Source organism: Procambarus clarkii, chromosome 8 (genome assembly GCF_040958095.1).
Source record: "Procambarus clarkii isolate CNS0578487 chromosome 8, FALCON_Pclarkii_2.0, whole genome shotgun sequence".
NCBI lineage: Eukaryota > Metazoa > Arthropoda > Malacostraca > Decapoda > Cambaridae > Procambarus > Procambarus clarkii.
Genome location: NC_091157.1, coordinates 5,497,822 through 5,515,877, shown reverse-complemented (window position 1 = coordinate 5,515,877; position 18,056 = coordinate 5,497,822). Strand labels below are relative to the sequence as shown.

The 18,056-nt window shown below is 46.3% G+C and overlaps 1 protein-coding gene and 1 long non-coding RNA gene across 5 annotated transcripts in view; one reads left to right on the top strand and one right to left on the bottom strand.

Annotated features, from left to right (window-relative positions):
* Window positions 1–6,475, bottom strand: part of LOC123759870 (uncharacterized) — a 79,848-nt gene extending 73,373 nt beyond the window's left edge. Inside the window, exon 1 of the long non-coding RNA XR_006773083.2 lies at window positions 6,433–6,475. This is a non-coding gene — a long non-coding RNA (uncharacterized lncRNA). The remainder of the gene's footprint in view (window positions 1–6,432) is intronic.
* The window catches only part of LOC123759605 (potassium channel subfamily K member 18), a 98,010-nt gene that overhangs the window by 25,831 nt on the left and 54,123 nt on the right, over window positions 1–18,056 (top strand). For all 4 annotated transcript variants that reach the window (XM_069316545.1, XM_069316533.1, XM_045744727.2 and 1 more), the window contains exons 2-4: window positions 766–1,228; window positions 1,975–2,149; window positions 4,241–4,373. In XM_069316545.1, coding sequence (XP_069172646.1) covers window positions 1,150–1,228; window positions 1,975–2,149; window positions 4,241–4,373 — 387 coding nt within the window. In that variant the 5' untranslated portion in view covers window positions 766–1,149. The remainder of the gene's footprint in view (window positions 1–765; window positions 1,229–1,974; window positions 2,150–4,240; window positions 4,374–18,056) is intronic.

Below are 18,056 nucleotides of genomic sequence, written 5' to 3'. Positions count from 1 at the left end.
CTTTACTACTTGGAGAATAACATTGTTGGAGTGTCGTGGTTCTTTAAGATTCGCTACTTGGAACAAAAAAACTCCAAGCAGCACGGGCTATGGTGAGCCCCGTAGTGTTGAAGTGTTGCTCCACCAGCACCTTATGACCGCCTTCTTGATGATTGGTGACATCACTCTCTGTGACTTTGTGCTCAAACGTCTTTACAAACCTTTTATATACTGCGAAAAAGCTGGATTTTTAATTGTGTGTGTGTGTATTCACCTAGTTGTTGTGCTTGTTGGGGTTGAGCCTCCACCACATCACTTCCTAGTGCATTCCATTTGTCTACTACTCTGACAATAAACAAATTCTTTCTAACGTCTCTATGGCTCATTTGGGTACTCAATTTCCACCTGTGTCCCCCCTAAAACGTGCGCCCCTTGTGTTAAATAAATGTGTGTGTGTGTGTGTGTGTGTGTGTGTGTGTGTGTGTGTGTGTAGTGTGTGTGTGTGTGTGTGTGTGTGTGTGTGTGTGTGTGTGTGTGTGTGTGTGTGTGTGTTTGTGAATACTTTCCTGCTTCCAAGATTGCCAAAGTAGTACAATCTGAGCCACAGTTATATCTTAAGACAATACTTCAACAAGTAGCCGCAAAATTTGTGTTATTCCTATCTGCTTGAGTTGGATAACTCCTTATTAAACCACAAAATTTAACCAATGTCTAAAATTTTCAGGCTAAATACTGAACGTCTTAATACAGAATATTGATTACTGTCTCGTGGTTGACTTCGCTCAGGTCGAAGCTGGAGGGGCGTGAGGAATCAGCTCAGAGAGGAGGCAGACCGCAGTCTGGAACTTCGAGTCATAACGACGCCAGAGAGGAGGAAGAAGAGGTAGAACAAGAAGAAACAACAGTGGATTCTGAAGATGTAGGCGTTAAAAGTTACGAGAAGCCAACGTCCGCCATCAGCTATCAAGATTCAAGGGCTTCGAACACAAGGGAAGCAGGTGACAGTATCTTTCTAAGGCAAGCCCTGTGTTTCTGACTTTTGCAAGAGGCGTCCAGTTCGTGACCCCATGAGCGGGCGACGGGCCGCTTCGTCCTGCTGAAGACAGAGACCAGCGACAGTGATTGCGGACATCGCGCGCTTAAGTCAACGACAAAGGACAACGGAGCGACATGTCTCGTTCAGATGGCCCACCTGAGGCTCGCTGGAAACTCCTGGAAGGAGAAAACCAGGGTCGGAGAGGCTCTCCAGGTGAGACTTGGGATAGAAGCTCTCGAGATGAGACTTGGGATAGAGGCTCTCGAGATGAGACTTGGGATAGAGGCTCTCTACGTGAGGCTTGGGATAGCTGGTTAGGTTAACAGATATGACTTGCATGTACCAAGATAAGCGAGGCTTCAGATAAGAATTGGGATGAGGAGCGAAGCTTAGAACATTAGCCATTCAAGTTACTATAAATATAGCCATTTTAAGAATAAATGTTTTTTGAATTCGTATAAATGTAAACATCAGTTCATTTATGAAAACGATTATAAATTTAAAAAAAATCAATTCCAGCAGGTGGGGAGTAGGATAGCAAACTAAGCTCAAGAAATCATCTGAGGCTCTGGATATCATAGAAGAAAATTAGTCCCAGATTGGGGTCATGATATCAAGTAGGAATTAAGATAGCTGGCGAGATTTTTATAAACAGGGAGAGGTTTATAAACTAGAATACTGCAATTCAAATCCCATAAGGTGTTTTAATATAAATGTGCTTTAAAAAAAGTATATTGTACTTTTACCACTTAGCATTAACCACTGGGTCTTAACCACTGGATCTTAACCAACTGGATCCAGCCTTAACTACTCAGCCTTAACCCACTGACATAACTACTAACTACCAGTATAACTACTCAGCCTTAACCCACTGTCTCATCTCAAAAGTTTCGCTGATGTTCCATATTTTGCGTCTTTAATGTTGAAATTCCTCTTATATCTTTCCCCTCCTCTGGCAGACCTGCTCGGGCCGCCTGCTGGAGGCACCCCACAGAGTGGCACGCCCCTTCTGGGCTTCCGACGCCCACCACGCCCCTCCACGCCCTCCACGGCGCCCGTGTCACCCACGCACACCAACACCCCTCCACATTCCGGAACACCCCAACCGGAGGACTCCGTGCCTTCCTCAAGGAGGTAAGTGCTGCTGCTGCTGCCTTCAGCGTCGCCAGTAGCCGTGTCAATATATATATTTGGGTTCTTATCTGTTTCTAATCTACATTCTCTTTCTTTTGTTCTCCCTTACACCTGTCATCCTTGTCTTCCTAATGCCCTATTTTCCTTCTTTAACTTTATCCTTATCCCTAATCTTCTTCCGCCCTTATCCCTATAGATTAAGTCTCCATTATCATCCCTCACGCCTGTGGGAAAATTTTCACTGTACTAATATATATTAATACATTAATTGATGTATTTATGTAGGTACTTGCTGCATTATACATCCTACATCTACATGCCTAAGTTACGTACGCCGCTCATATGAGACTACCAAGCCAAGCTACAACAGACTGCTTGGTCAGCAGTATATGACGACTAATGACGTCACTACTCATTCTTAGCTAAGAATTTAATCATATCAAAATTACACTTAACGATCATTAAATCACTATTACCTTAATCCTACAAATTAATTTGATCTCGAATTAATCGTTTACAATTGTAGAAATAAGACACAAATACACTCCCAGGTAACCCCTCAGCAGAGGGCTGGGGGCTAGAGGCTAGGGAGAGAACAACCACCTGTGTGGGTCACATATACCTGTTATAGACTGGGATATCAACTTTAACCACGACCATCTAAATCAGCGTATATCAAACACATCTTTCAGTGTAGAACATTCTTAAGAGCATTTAAGTCTCACACAGTGTAAACACAACGTAAATACACTGTAAACACAGTGTAAACACAGTGTAAACACAAGCTAGGCCGCGATGATGTACCAGAACTAACGCCACTGCACTATCTACTACAATCCCTACAAGGCAGAAATATCAGTCTACACTTCAACATGCTGAGCTCAACATCTCAAGGGATCCTCAGTCAGGCTCCGGTCGTCAGTTAGGATAAGTTTAATGTGCACTTTTTACCTTGTTAGCCAATTAAGGTTTAATCGTGTCATTAACAATTTCATTATTAATAACTTAAATGATATAAAGTGGGGAAAGCCCCAGTTAAATAGTAAGTCTATAACTTTATATTTTTATTAATCTATAAATCATATCCATATATATTCATATAAATTATATCAATTTGATTAAATAATATCTATCATAGTATAAATAGTAAATAAATGATCAATATAAATCTTGATCTAATCTTGATTAAATTCAATTATATCTATCAATATCAATCAATTAAATCTCTTAAACAGTTATCACTCATGTAATAATATTCAATTTAAGATAACTAATTCATCTTCGCCAATAACAGGCAAATGATGCTAATGATATATCACTAATAACTATCATTGTTGCAATTCCTCTTTGTTAAACGCAGATATATGACAATATTAACGAGAGATAGGCTAGAGATGTTCAACAAAAATCAAGTTGATTTTGTCAGCCAGTTCAACCAGCAATAGTTATTGTCGCTGCAGGCGCTGAGTCACAATAACGGGGCTGAAGTATGTTGACCAGACCACACACTAGAAGGTGAAGGGACGACGACGACAACGTTTCGGTCCGTCCTGGACCATTCTCAATCGAATGAGAATGGTCCAGGACGGACCGAAACGTCGTCGTCGTCGTCCCTTCACCTTCTAGTGTGTGGTCTGGTCAACAGTTATTGTTGCTGTTTTCCATTTATTCATTCCAATCTTTTAATGTGTGGAAAATATCAACAGGTACTTGAAGTTCCTTCTTCAACCTGTACCCAGGAAATCGAGAGGATTCTTTGGCTGAACTTCTATGGCAGCTAAGACTCCCTTTCTTTTGTTTTGCATGCTATAGTTGCATTTTTTTAGTCTTTTTATTTATTTAGAATCCCACACAATTGTGGGAGTTTCATAATCAATCACAGGCATTTGTTTTTTGTTTCCCACAAACCTCCTCTCACCATCACCATCTTCCTCCTTACCTTTCCTCCCTCTCTGTCTCCTTATCTTCCTCTAGTTGATCTCCTTTCCCATCCCATCCTTCCCCCTTTCCCCTTATATATCAATCGTCCTGGATACATCATTTAATCTCCCCTCACCTGTATCACCTATCTCCTTGTCCCCCTCCGTGCAGGTCATCGCTTCTGCCGCCCTGTACGGACTCCCGCCGGGGCTCTCAGACCAAGAAGGCGCTGACGGGGCTCGTCAAGGACGCCAGGAAGGGCATCAAGGACGTCAAGGACACCTCCATGAAGGCTGGCCAGAAGGTAAGTCTCGGGTCAAGAGAGGGACGACTGAGGGTAAGAGGGGGAATTATAGCTTGGTGGGATGAGGGTGAGTGTATTGTTTATGAGGATTTAGGGAAGGGGGAAGGCGGAGTTAGGAGCAGGTGGAGGTAAGACATGGCTTCCCTTCTCGTGTTTTTACGTGGAAGAGAACTCAAGGATGGGAGGGGATAAATGGCCCCCCAGACATGAGGGAAGAGAAGAAGAATGGTGTAAGATCAAGAAAATAATCACAATGGGTGTAGTTACACTACGATTCTTGCCTGTCTGGCCATACTGTAGGTCCAGACAGCCTACCTCGAGTGCCTGGCACTACTGTAGGTCCAAACACTACTGAGGGCCAAGCTGCTACTTACTACCATTTCCTGTATAACCAGTAACTCGTGTGAGTGCCAATATATATATGTGCAATATTGACGGCGAGATTAAACTATCATTCGAGGATAATTATGTCCTTAAACCTAACTAACAGCAAGGGTGAAGGCTGTTATAATTATCACGCCAGACAACTATCATGCCAACACATTTAAACATAATCCACAATTTCTCAGCTGGTCTAGTGTGTGTGTGTGTGTGTGTGTGTACTCACCTAGTTGTACTCACCTAGTTGTGTTTGCGGGGGTTGAGCTCTGGCTCTTTGGTCCCGCCTCTCAACCGTCAATCAACAGGTGTACAGATTCCTGAGCCTATCGGGCTCTGTCATATCTACACTTGAAACTGTGTATGGAGTCAGCCTCCACCACATCACTTCCTAATGTGTGTGTGTGTGTGTGTGTGTGTGTGTGTGCTTACACCAGCGACCAGAGACATTGTGTTCCCCGGAAGGTTTGCCTCGGCGCCACAGCTCCGGCCTAATTCTACCCAATAGAGGCCTCGCTTCATGCAGGTCGGCGTTCAATCCCCGATCGTCCACAAGTGGTTGGGCACCATTCCTTTCCCCCCGTCCCGTCCCATCCAAAATGCGTACCCTAACTCTCTTCCAAGTGCTATATAGTCGTAATGGCTTGGCACTTTCCCCCCTTTCATAGTTCCCTTCCCTCCCTACGTGAGAATAGTTCGTCTGAGCTTGTTTGTTTTGTTTGTTTACTGACTTTTCTTAGGTTGGGATTAATTACCAAACATGGCAACAATTAATTACCAAACATGGCAACAATCAATTACCAAACATGGCAACAATTAATTACCAAACATGGCAACAATTAATTCCCAAATATGGCAACAATTAATTGCCAAATATGGCAACAATTAATTGCCAAATATGGCAACAATTAATTACCAAACATGGCAACAATTAATTACCAAATATGGCAACAATTAATTACCAAATATGGCAACAATTAATTACCAAATATGGCAACAATTAATTACCAAATATGGCAACAATTAATTGCCAAATATGGCAACAATTAATTACCAAACATTGCAACAATTAATTACCAAATATGGCAACAATTAATTACCAAACATGGCAACAATTAATTACCAAATATGGCAACAATTAATTGCCAAATATGGCAACAATTAATTACCAAACATGGCAACAATTAATTACCAAATATGGCAACAATTAATCACCAAATATGGCAACAATTAATTACCAAACATGGCAACAATTAATTACCAAACATGGCAACAATTAATCACCAAATATGGCAACAATTAATTACCAAACATGGCAACAATTAATTACCAAACATGGCAACAATTAATCACCAAATATGGCAACAATTAATCACCAAATATGGCAACAATTAATTACCAAACATGGCAACAATTAATTACCAAATATGGCAACAATTAATCACCAAATATGGCAACAATTAATTACCAAACATGGCAACAATTAATCACCAAATATGGCAACAATTAATTACCAAACATGGCAACAATTAATCACCAAACATGGCAACAATTAATCACCAAATATGGCAACAATTAATTACCAAACATGGCAACAATTAATCACCAAATATGGCAATTGAACACTCAATTAATTGCCAAATATGGCAAGAATGGAAATTGAGGGGAAATTGTTACGTACCTTAAAAATTGGTCCATTTCTGTCCCCTCGATGAACCATACCTGAAATGGCGCGAAAACTAATTATTTACATTCCATTTGACTTATTTTTTATACATTAAACTAAACCCACGTGGATAATCATATTTTAATCCAGATATGTAAGAAGCGTTTGTGCCCATTTGCAGTCCCCGTGGCGTAGTGGTAACACTCTCACTCGGCGCTTCGCAAGCGCTTTGGTCTGGGTTCGAATCCTGCCCGGGGAGGATTGACTGGGCGTCAGTCCATAACTGTACGTCTCTGTTCACCCAGCAGTGAATGGGTACCTGGTTGTTAAATGATTTGGCGGGTCGTATTCCAGGGAAAAATTAGGATTAATTAGGACCTGCCCGAAATGCTATGCTTGCTAGTGGCTGTACAAGAATTTAAGAATTCTTGCATATATTAAAAAAAAAATTGAAGGTGCCGCTTGAGCATCGAGGTGCTGCTTATCTTGGCGAAGGACGAGGGCTATGGAGAGTCTCAAAAAAAAAAGTTAATTGTTTGATAGTTGAGAGGCCAGAGCCAAAGAGCCAGAGCTCAACCCCCGCAATCACAACTAGGTGAGTACAACAACTAGGTGCGTACACACATAGATTGTGTTAGAAAGGCGGGGTCCAAGAGCTAAATAGCTCGATTCTGCAGGCATAAATAGTAAAAAAAAAATAATAAAAATAGTGGTAGACGGTTGGAACAAGTTAAGTGAGAAGGTGGTGGAGGCCAAGACCGTCAGTAGTTTCAAAGTGTTATACGACAAAGAGTGCTGGGAAGACGGGACACCTCGAGCGTAGCTCTCATCCTGTAACTATACTTAGGTAATTACACACAGACAATCGAGTTGTTTGTGGCTGTATGGAAACAACAGACACAGCTAAAGCTGAAACCTCGTCTCAGCTTGGAAGATGAAGGTCTTTACCAAGAGCGGGAACAATTCCACAGCTATACATACATACATATATATATATATATATATATATATATATATATATATATATATATATATATATATATATATATATACATATATATATACATATATGTAATATATGTATGAGTATGTGTACATGTATATATAACATTAATAATTTTGTAACTAGCGTCAAAAGACTGTTATTTCCTTAGCTAAACGAACTAGAGGGTTCAGTTCCTGAACCTTTATGTGCCTCTGTAATCCTTTACACCACCGCCCACGGGATGGGTATGGGGTGCATAATAAAGAAATTGAATTCCACCACCCACCCTGAAACAGTGACGATGAATGCAACTCGTGAAATTGAAGAGAAGTTGACTATCTTGCCCCTTTTTCACCCTTGGAAAAAAACCCAGACGGAATTCTGACTGCCGACACATAAGCCAAGTTCTGATTAACGATCGCGGTCTCAGCCCCCCAAAGGAATATTTCCGGAGCTTGTCTGAGAAATGAGGAAAGTGTCTGGGTAGGAGAACCCAGCAGCGTAAAATGTTTTAATTGTTATATAGACGCCTTAAGGAGCATTTACACACCGATGTGCTGAGAGCCGGAAGAGGGTGTTAATTATTTTTATCACGATATATTGTCAGTAGTGGAGGACTGGTGACCTTGTTGTCAGTAGTGGAGGACTGGTGACCTTGTTGACAGTAGTGGAGGACTGGTGACCTGTTGTCAGTAGTGGAGGACTGGTGACCTTGTTGACAGTAGTGGAGGACTGGTGACCTGTTGTCAGTAGTGGAGGACTGGTGACCTTGTTGACAGTAGTGGAGGACTGGTGACCTTGTTGACAGTAGTGGAGGACTGGTGACCTTGTTGTCAGTAGTGGAGGACTGGTGACCTTGTTGTCAGTAGTGGAGGACTGGTGACCTTGTTGTCAGTAGTGGAGGACTGGTGACCTTGTTGACAGTAGTGGAGGACTGGTGACCTTGTTGACAGTAGTGGAGGACTGGTGACCTTGTTGACAGTAGTGGAGGACTGGTGACCTTGTTGTCAGTAGTGGAGGACTGGTGACCTTGTTGTCAGTAGTGGAGGACTGGTGACCTTGTTGACAGTAGTGGAGGACTGGTGACCTTGTTGTCAGTAGTGGAGGACTGGTGACCTGTTGTCAGTAGTGGAGGACTGGTGACCTGTTGTCAGTAGTGGAGGACTGGTGACCTGTTGTCAGTAATGGAGGACTGGTGACCTGTTGTCAGTAGTGGAGGACTGGTGACCTGTTGTCAGTAGTGGAGGACTGGTGACCTGTTGTCAGTAGTGGAGGACTGGTGACCTGTTGTCAGTAGTGGAGGACTGGTGACCTGTTGTCAGTAGTGGAGGACTGGTGACCTGTTAAGAAGTGCTATGTTGTTGACGTGTTAAAAAGTGCTGTCAAGAAGTTTTGCTATGCTTTACCACTCTCCATGGTGCACAACATGTATCAGGCAACAGTAGAACTACCAAAATGTTGGAAGACGGCTACTGTATTCCTGATAAACACAAAGGCAGACACACAGGAGGCGCTGAACTGCAAACCAGTGGTCCTAAACTACATTCCAAAACAACTGATGGAGATTGTGAGTAAAAAACTAGTAGAACATCAGGAGAAAAAAGAACTTTGTAACACATCACCAGCATGGGTTCAGGGACGGCAAATTTGGCCTCTCAGGTTTAATAGAATTCTCTAATCAGGCGACAAATCTTAGACAGGAAGGAGAAGGGAGGGTAGACTGCATATTTTTGGATCGTCAGGAGGCGTTTGAAGCTAAGTGGAGAAAGCAAGAGGCCAGACACAAGGTACTAAATGGGATGGAATCCTCCATGGGATGGAAAAGGTTGGTATCACATCACACCTGTATCCTGAAGGTGGAAATCACAGTCACAATGAGCACCTTTATGCTATATGTGACTTTCTCGAGAACTTCACTCCATAATTGACCAGTTAAAGGTTTTAGTGCACAGTTGACTATTGATTCATCCTGTTCCCTACTTGAAATGGGGCTGGGAGATAGACAGAGAAAGAGATGGAGAAAGTAATAGAGAAGTAGAGAGGATGAAGGAAGATAGAGAGAGACATAGGGAGGGTGTTTTGGGAGGAGAAGAAGAGACCAATTCATCACAGCCTAAGTCAGGCTCCAACAATTAATCATGAAAGTTAAACTTATCACCGTATCTGCTTTGTACCTTTTCCTCAGCAAACCTTTACATGCACGGAGCTCAATTTTCCTCTCCCATCCTCTCCTCTCCTATTTATACCTCCTCTCTCTCTCTCTCTCTTCCCCACACACACCATCACGAGACTGCTCGTAACTTCCCAGTAACGAACGATCGAGCCACGAAGCGTCTCGCTCGCTACTGGCGCATGACAACCTGTAGTTATGAAGCAACTTGCAAACTATAAAGTAGATATATATATAGAACGATGTATTAAACCTTGCCAGGTTGCAAGGGAAGCATATCTGTGCCGCAGAGGGGAGGGAAGGAGAGAGAGAGAGAGAGAGAGAGAGAGAGAGAGAGAGAGAGAGAGAGAGAGAGAGAGAGAGAGAGAGAGAGAGAGAGAGAGAGAGAGAGAGAGAGAGAGGTCTTGGTGTTCCAAAGGCTGCGGTCTCTGTGTCACATAGGATGTCTCTGTTGCTGGACAGGAGAGCGCCTGTTGCATTAAATGCAATATGTTGCATTTAATCCATGCTGCACGAAATTGATGGAATTGAAGAGGGGGCGAAAGGGCTGTCATAACATCGTAGTGTCCGTGTTGAGTGAGATTGCTAGGGGTTGCAAAGAGCATCAGGATGCGTGGAATTACTAAGCTGAAGGTAGTATCCGAACGGCAGAAGGGTCGCAGAGTTGCAAAACTGCAAACTATACAAAAGGTGGTGGCGTGGAGTGGACGTCAAGTGTTGCATCGCATTGCAAAATTGTAGTGTTGTAGAATTACGTATTCCTGGTCTTGTAAGAATACGTGTTGCAGACACACTTTTAGTGTTACAAGAGGCTTCAGGATGCATTGGAAGGAGTTCAGTAGTTGAAAGGAATTTCGTAGTAGGAATGAGTTCCATAATTGCAAGGAGCTCCCTAGTTGCAAGGAACTTTCTAGTTGCAAGGAGTTCCGTAGTTCCAGAAGGCACCAGAGATTTTCCTGAACCCTGCCCCAGTACGGAGAAAAATTACCCAACAAAAGCATTTACAAATCTACCTATTCTTAGGTCTGAAGTCACTCCCACGAAGTCAGCCTGGGAACTACATCTCCCGTGCCTACACACACGTCAACCAGTGGAGTTGACGTCACACGAAGGTGCCACACACCTGTCAAGAGGTTTTCCAAACTTGCAATAGGTTGCCTGGGATGCCAGACCTGCAGCAATTGCATCAATGACAAAATAATATTCCTGAGTACTACAGTAGGGCAACAGTTTGACCAGACCACACACTAGAAGGTGAAGGGACGACGACGTTTCGGTCCGTGACACACTAGAAGGTGAAGGGACGACGACGTTTCGGTCCGTCCTGGACCATTCTCAGGTCGATTGTACACTCATACACAATCGACTTGAGAATGGTCCAGGACGGTCCGAAACGTCGTCGTCCCTTCACCTTCTAGTGTGTGGTCTGGTCAAACTACTTCAGCCACGTTATTGTGACTCATCGCCTGCATAGAGTAACAGTTACTAAGGGGGGGTTCCACCGTTGCTAAGGGGTTCCACCTTTGCTAAGGGGTTCCACCGGTACTAAGGGGTTCCACCGGTACTAAGGGGTTCCACCGGTACTAAGGGGGGTTCCACCGTTGCTAAGGGGTACCACCGGTACTAAGGGGTTCCACCGGTACTAAGGGGTTCCACCGGTACTAAGGGGGGTTCCACCGTTGCTAAGGGGTACCACCGGTACTAAGGGGTACCACCGGTACTAAGGGGTTCCACCGGTACTAAGGGGGGTTCCACCGTTGCTAAGGGGTACCACCGGTACTAAGGGGCTCCACCGGTACTAAGGGGGGTTCCACCGTTGCTTAGGGGTACCACCGGTACTAAGGGGCTCCACCGGTACTAAGGGGGGTTCCACCGTTGCTTAGGGGTACCACCGGTACTAAGGGGTTCCACCGGTACTAAGGGGTTCCACAGTTACAAACAGCGAGTACCAAACAAATCCCTCCTTCCCACTCACTCTCTCGTCTATGACTTCCTTCCACCTCTCCTTCGTCTTCCTCGCTTCCTCTCTACCTCCGTCCCTCTCTCCGCCTATCCCCTCTTCTCTACCCCTCCCCCCACACTGCTCTAACAGGCTAGGGCGGGATAGAGTGCCTGGCCGGGGGTTGGCACAGTGCCACACACACATCACGCCGCCCCCCCCCTCTAAAACCCGCATAGTCGAGTCATGTGATGGTATGAATGGAGGAGAGGAGGTAGGGAAGATAAGAGACGAAGGGAAGAGAATAACAGAACAAGAGAAGGAAGGATAAGAGGAATAGAGAAAGGGAACTATCAGGGGGGAAAGTGTCAAGTGATTACGACTATATAGCACTGAGAAAGGATCGCGATAAGAAGAGCTCTCCTCCTCCGAGAGAGCTCCTGGACGCAGGTTCGAATCCTCGTCACGGCCCTTGTGGATTTGTTCATTCGATCGCGATAAGGATTTGGGATGGAACGGGTTGTTGTTGTTGTTTGAGATTCAGCTACTGGGAACAAAAAGTTCCAAGTAGCACGGGCTATGGTGAGCCCGTAGTGGACTTACCTGGCACAGGAGCGGCGCTGTAACTTGGTGGAACGGGGGGGGGGGGGCGGAAGGAGTACAGGAGGAAGGGAGTACAAGAGGAACAGAGGTACAAGAGGGCAAGAGAGGTACAAGAGGGCAAGAGAGGGAGGCAGACAAGTTGCAACCCGTCACTCACAGCCAGCACACAACGCAACAACTCAGGTCGAGGAAGTCAACGAACTTTACAATGCAGGTTGTGAATCAACAACAGCAAGCTGGGCGCGGCGGGCCCGCTCACGGACCAAGAATGCAATTAACATCACTGAGCAGCACACGCTGTACTAACTATGAGTGCACGCGGGCCACAGTTAGTTTCAGTGTGCGTGCCACCCCCACTCTCTTTCTGCGTGCCAGATCAACCAACCTTAGAAGTCACCCCTTCAACCCCCCTAAACCTTAGAAGTCACCCCTTCAACCCCCCTAAACCTTAGAAGTCACCCCTTCAACCCCCTAAACCTTAGAAGTCACCCCTTCAACCCCCTAAACCTTAGAAGTCACCCCTTCAACCGCCCTAAACCTTAGAAGTCACCCCTTCAACCCTCTAAACCTTAGAAGTCACCCCTTCAACCCCCTAAACCTTAGAAGTCACCCCTTCAACCCCCTAAACCTTAGAAGTCACCCCTTCAACCCCCTAAACCTTAGAAGTCACCCCTTCAACCGCCCTAAACCTTAGAAGTCACCCCTTCGACCCCCTAAAACTTAGAAGTCACCCCTTCAACCCCCTAAACCTTAGAAGTCACCCCTTCAACCCCCTAAACCTTAGAAGTCACCCCTTCAACCCCCTAAACCTTAGAAGTCACCCCTTCAACCCCCTAAACCTTAGAAGTCACCCCTTCAACCCCCTAAACCTTAGAAGTCACCCCTTCAACCCCCTAAACCTTAGAAGTCACCCCTTCAACCCCCTAAACCTTAGAAGTCACCCCTTCAACCCCCTAAACCTTAGAAGTCACCCCTTCAACCCCCCTAAACCTTAGAAGTCACCCCCTTCAACCGCTCTAAACCTTACAAGTCACCCCTTCAACCCCCCTAAACCTTAGAAGTCACCCCCTTCAACCGCCCTAAACCTTACAAGTCACCCCTTCAACCGCAGGGTTGCCCGATGTACAGACTAATTCACCCCAATTTTTAAAATAGTTCCTGCATATAATGAATATATTTAGTTTAACAATAGGGGGGGGGGACTCTTGTGTTAATGACTGGTGGTCAGACGCAAGTGGCCAGTCTCACCAAACTTCGCAGGGTGACAGGTGGTCCCAAACGGCTCAGAGTCTGACCAATTTGCATAACATGACAAATTATATCAGTGTCATATCTCGCTAAATACCACACTCCAGCCTCATTAAAATTAATTACGAGGTTGTAATTAATAACGTTAATTATCTACGTGGTAATTAACTGTCGGGTTTGTTTCGTGTGTGTTTTATGTATTGATGAAGCAACGTGTAGTGAGGATGGTTAGAATGGTGAAGATCAGGGAAGCTGGTGTAGGAGGGGGGGGGGGGAGAAGGGTAGTGAAGATGGTGATAAAATGTGGAGAATGGTAGTGAAGATGGTGATAAAAGGTGAAGGGTAGTGAAGATGGTGATAAAAGGTGGAGAAGGGTAGTGAAGATGGTGTAGGGGGGACAGAAGGATAGTGAAGATGGTGTAGGTGGGGAGAGAAGGGTAGTGAAGATGGTGTAGGGGGAGAGAAGGGTAGTGAAGATGGTGATTGCAAGCTGGTGTGAAGGATAGTGAAGAATAAGGAAGGTATTGAGAGGTGAAGAAGATGGTGAAAGGACAGGGAAGATGAGCCAGACAACAACAACAACAACAGTGTTCTAAGGTAATGGCTTGGACTTAAGGACAAGAACGCGTCCGGCTTTACTAAAGCTCTACAAAACAGCGTCCGGCTTTACTAAAGCTCTACAAAACAGCGTCCGGCTTTACTAAAGCTCTACAAAACAGCGTCCGGCTTTACTAAAGCTCTACAAAACAGCGTCCGGCTTTACTAAAGCTCTACAAAACAGCGTCCGGCTTTACTAAAGCTCTACAAAACAAAATGTCTTTGCAATAAATATAATCGGGCTCGAGATTGTTGTTTTCTTTTATTTTGTTCCTTTTCGTTTCCTTCTTGGCTTTACTTTATTCTCTCTCTGGTGTCGCGCCGCGCGACCCAACCGGAAGTGTGGAGGATGGAGTGTGGAGGATGAAGTGTGGAGGATGAAGTGTGGAGGATGAAGTGTGGAGGATGGAGTGTGGAGGATGAAGTGTGGAGGATGGAGTGTGGAGGATGAAGTGTGGAGGATGAAGTGTGGAGGATGGAGTGTGGAGGATGAAGTGTGGAGGATGGAGTGTGGAGGATGGAGTGTGGAGGATGAAGTGTGGAGGATGAAGTCTGGAGGATGGAGTGTGGAGGATGGAGTGTGGAGGATGAAGTCTGGAGGATGGAGTGTGGAGGATGGAGTGTGGAGGATGAAGTGTGGAGGATGGAGTGTGGAGGATGAAGTGTGGAGGATGGAGTGTGGAGGATGAAGTGTGGAGGATGGAGTGTGGAGGATGAAGTGTGGAGGATGGAGTGTGGAGGATGAAGTGTGGAGGATGAAGTGTGGAGGATGGAGTGTGGAGGATGAAGTGTGGAGGATGGAGTGTGGAGGATGAAGTGTGGAGGATGGAGTGTGGAGGATGAAGTGTGGAGGATGGAGTGTGGAGGATGAAGTGTGGAGGATGAAGTGTGGAGGATGGAGTGTGGAGGATGAAGTGTGGAGGATGGAGTGTGGAGGATGGAGTGTGGAGGATGGAGTGTGGAGGATGGAGTGTGGAGGATGAAGTGTGGAGGATGGAGTGTGGAGGATGGAGTGTGGAGGATGGAGTGTGGAGGATGGAGTCTGGAGGATGAAGTGTGGAGGATGAAGTGTGGAGGATGAAGTGTGGAGGATGGAGTGTGGAGGATGGAGTGTGGAGGATGAAGTGTGGAGGATGGAGTGTGGAGGATGGAGTGTGGAGGATGAAGTGTGGAGGATGGAGTCTGGAGGATGAAGTGTGGAGGTTGGAGTGTGGAGGATGGAGTGTGAAGGATGAAGTGTGGAGGATGGAGTCTGGAGGATGAAGTGTGGAGGATGGAGTGTGGAGGATGGAGTGTGGAGGATGGAGTGTGGAGGATGAAGTGTGGAGGATGGAGTGTGGAGGATGGAGTGTGGAGGATGAAGTGTGGAGGATGAAGTGTGGAGGATGAAGTGTGGAGGATGGAGTGTGGAGGATGGAGTGTGGAGGATGAAGTGTGGAGTGTGGAGGATGGAGTGTGGAGGATGAAGTGTGGAGGATGGAGTGTGGAGGATGAAGTGTGGAGGATGAAGTGTGGAGGATGGAGTGTGGAGGATGGAGTGTGGAGGATGAAGTGTGGAGGATGAAGTGTGGAGGATGAAGTGTGGAGGATGGAGTCTGGAGGATGAAGTGTGGAGGATGGAGTGTGGAGGATGAAGTGTGGAGGATGGAGTGTGGAGGATGGAGTGTGGAGGATGGAGTGTGGAGGATGGAGTGTGGAGGATGGAGTGTGGAGGATGAAGTGTGGAGGATGGAGTGTGGAGGATGGAGTGTGGAGGATGGAGTGTGGAGGATGGAGTGTGGAGGATGAAGTGTGGAGGATGGAGTGTGGAGAATGGAGTGTGGAGGATGAAGTGTGGAGGATGAAGTGTGGAGGATGAAGTGTGGAGGATGGAGTGTGGAGGATGGAGTGTGGAGGATGGAGTGTGGAGGATGGAGTCTGGAGGATGAAGTGTGGAGGATGGAGTGTGGAGGATGGAGTGTGGAGGATGAAGTGTGGAGGATGGAGTCTGGAGGATGAAGTGTGGAGGATGGAGTGTGGAGGATGGAGTGTGGAGGATGAAGTGTGGAGGATGGAGTGTGGAGGATGAAGTGTGGAGGATGAAGTGTGGAGGATGGAGTGTGGAGGATGGAGTGTGGAGGATGGAGTGTGGAGGATGAAGTGTGGAGGATGGAGTGTGGAGGATGGAGTGTGGAGGATGAAGTGTGGAGGATGGAGTGTGGAGGATGGAGTGTGGAGGATGGAGTGTGGAGGATGAAGTGTGGAGGATGGAGTGTGGAGGATGAAGTGTGGAGGATGAAGTGTGGAGGATGGAGTGTGGAGGATGAAGTGTGGAGGATGAAGTGTGTAGGATGAAGTGTGGAGGATGAAGTGTGGAGGATGAAGTGTGGATGAAGTGTGGAGGATGGAGTGTGGAGGATGGAGTGTGGAGGATGGAGTGTGGAGGATGAAGTGTGGAGGATGGAGTGTGGAGGATGAAGTGTGGAGGATGAAGTGTGGAGGATGAAGTGTGGAGGATGAAGTGTGGAGGATGAAGTGTGGAGGATGAAGTGTGGAGGATGAAGTGTGGAGGATGAAGTGTGGAGGATGGAGTGTGGAGGATGAAGTGTGGAGGATGAAGTGTGGAGGATGGAGGATGGAGTGTGGAGGATGGAGTGTGGAGGATGGAGTCTGGAGGATGGAGTGTGGAGGATGAAGTCTGGAGGATGGAGTGTGGAGATGAAGTCTGGAGGATGGAGTGTGGAGGATGAAGTGTGGAGGATGAAGTCTGGAGGATGGAGTGTGGATGATGAAGTCTGGAGGATGGAGTGTGGAGATGAAGTCTGGAGGATGGAGTGTGGAGGATGGAGTGTGGAGGATGAAGTGTGGAGGATGAAGTGTGGAGGATGGAGGATGGAGTGTGGAGGATGAAGTGTGGAGGATGAAGTGTGGAGGATGAAGTGTGGAGGATGAAGTCTGGAGGATGAAGTGTGGAGGATGAAGTCTGGAGGATGAAGTGTGGAGGATGAAGTCTGGAGGATGGAGTGTGGAGGATGGAGTGTGGAGGATGAAGTCTGGAGGATGGAGTGTGGAGGATGGAGTGTGGAGGATGAAGTCTGGAGGATGGAGTGTGGAGGATGGAGTGTGGAGGATGAAGTGTGGAGGATGAAGTGTGGAGGATGAAGTGTGGAGGATGGAGTGTGGAGGATGGAGTGTGGAGGATGAAGTGTGGAGGATGAAGTGTGGAGGATGAAGTGTGGAGGATGAAGTGTGGAGGATGGAGTGTGGAGGATGAAGTGTGGAGGTTGAAGTGTGGAGGATGAAGTGTGGAGGATGAAGTGTGGAGGATGGAGTGTGGAGGATGGAGTGTGGAGGATGAAGTGTGGAGCATGAAGTGTGGAGGATGAAGTGTGGAGGATGAAGTCTGGAGGATGGAGTGTGGAGGATGAAGTGTGGAGGATGAAGTGTGGAGGATGAAGTGTGGAGGATGAAGTCTGGAGGATGGAGTGTGGAGGATGAAGTGTGGAGGATGAAGTCTGGAGGATGGAGTGTGGAGGATGAAGTCTGGAGGATGAAGTGTGGAGGATGAAGTCTGGAGGATGAAGTGTGGAGGATGGAGTGTGGAGGATGAAGTGTGGAGGATGAAGTGTGGAGGATGAAGTCTGGAGGATGGAGTGTGGAGGATGAAGTGTGGAGGATGAAGTGTGGAGGATGAAGTGTGGAGGATGAAGTCTGGAGGATGAAGTGTGGAGGATGAAGTGTGGAGGATGGAGTGTGGAGGATGAAGTGTGGAGGATGAAGTCTGGAGGATGAAGTGTGGAGGATGAAGTCTGGAGGATGGAGTGTGGAGGATGAAGTGTGGAGGATGAAGTCTGGAGGATGAAGTCTGGAGGATGGAGTGTGGAGGATGAAGTGTGGAGGATGAAGTGTGGAGGATGGAGTGTGGAGGATGAAGTCTGGAGGATGAAGTGTGGAGGATGAAGTGTGGAGGATGAAGTGTGGAGGATGGAGTGTGGAGGATGAAGTGTGGAGGATGAAGTGTGGAGGATGAAGTGTGGAGGATGAAGTCTGGAGGATGGAGTGTGGAGGATGAAGTGTGGAGGATGAAGTCTGGAGGATGAAGTGTGGAGGATGAAGTC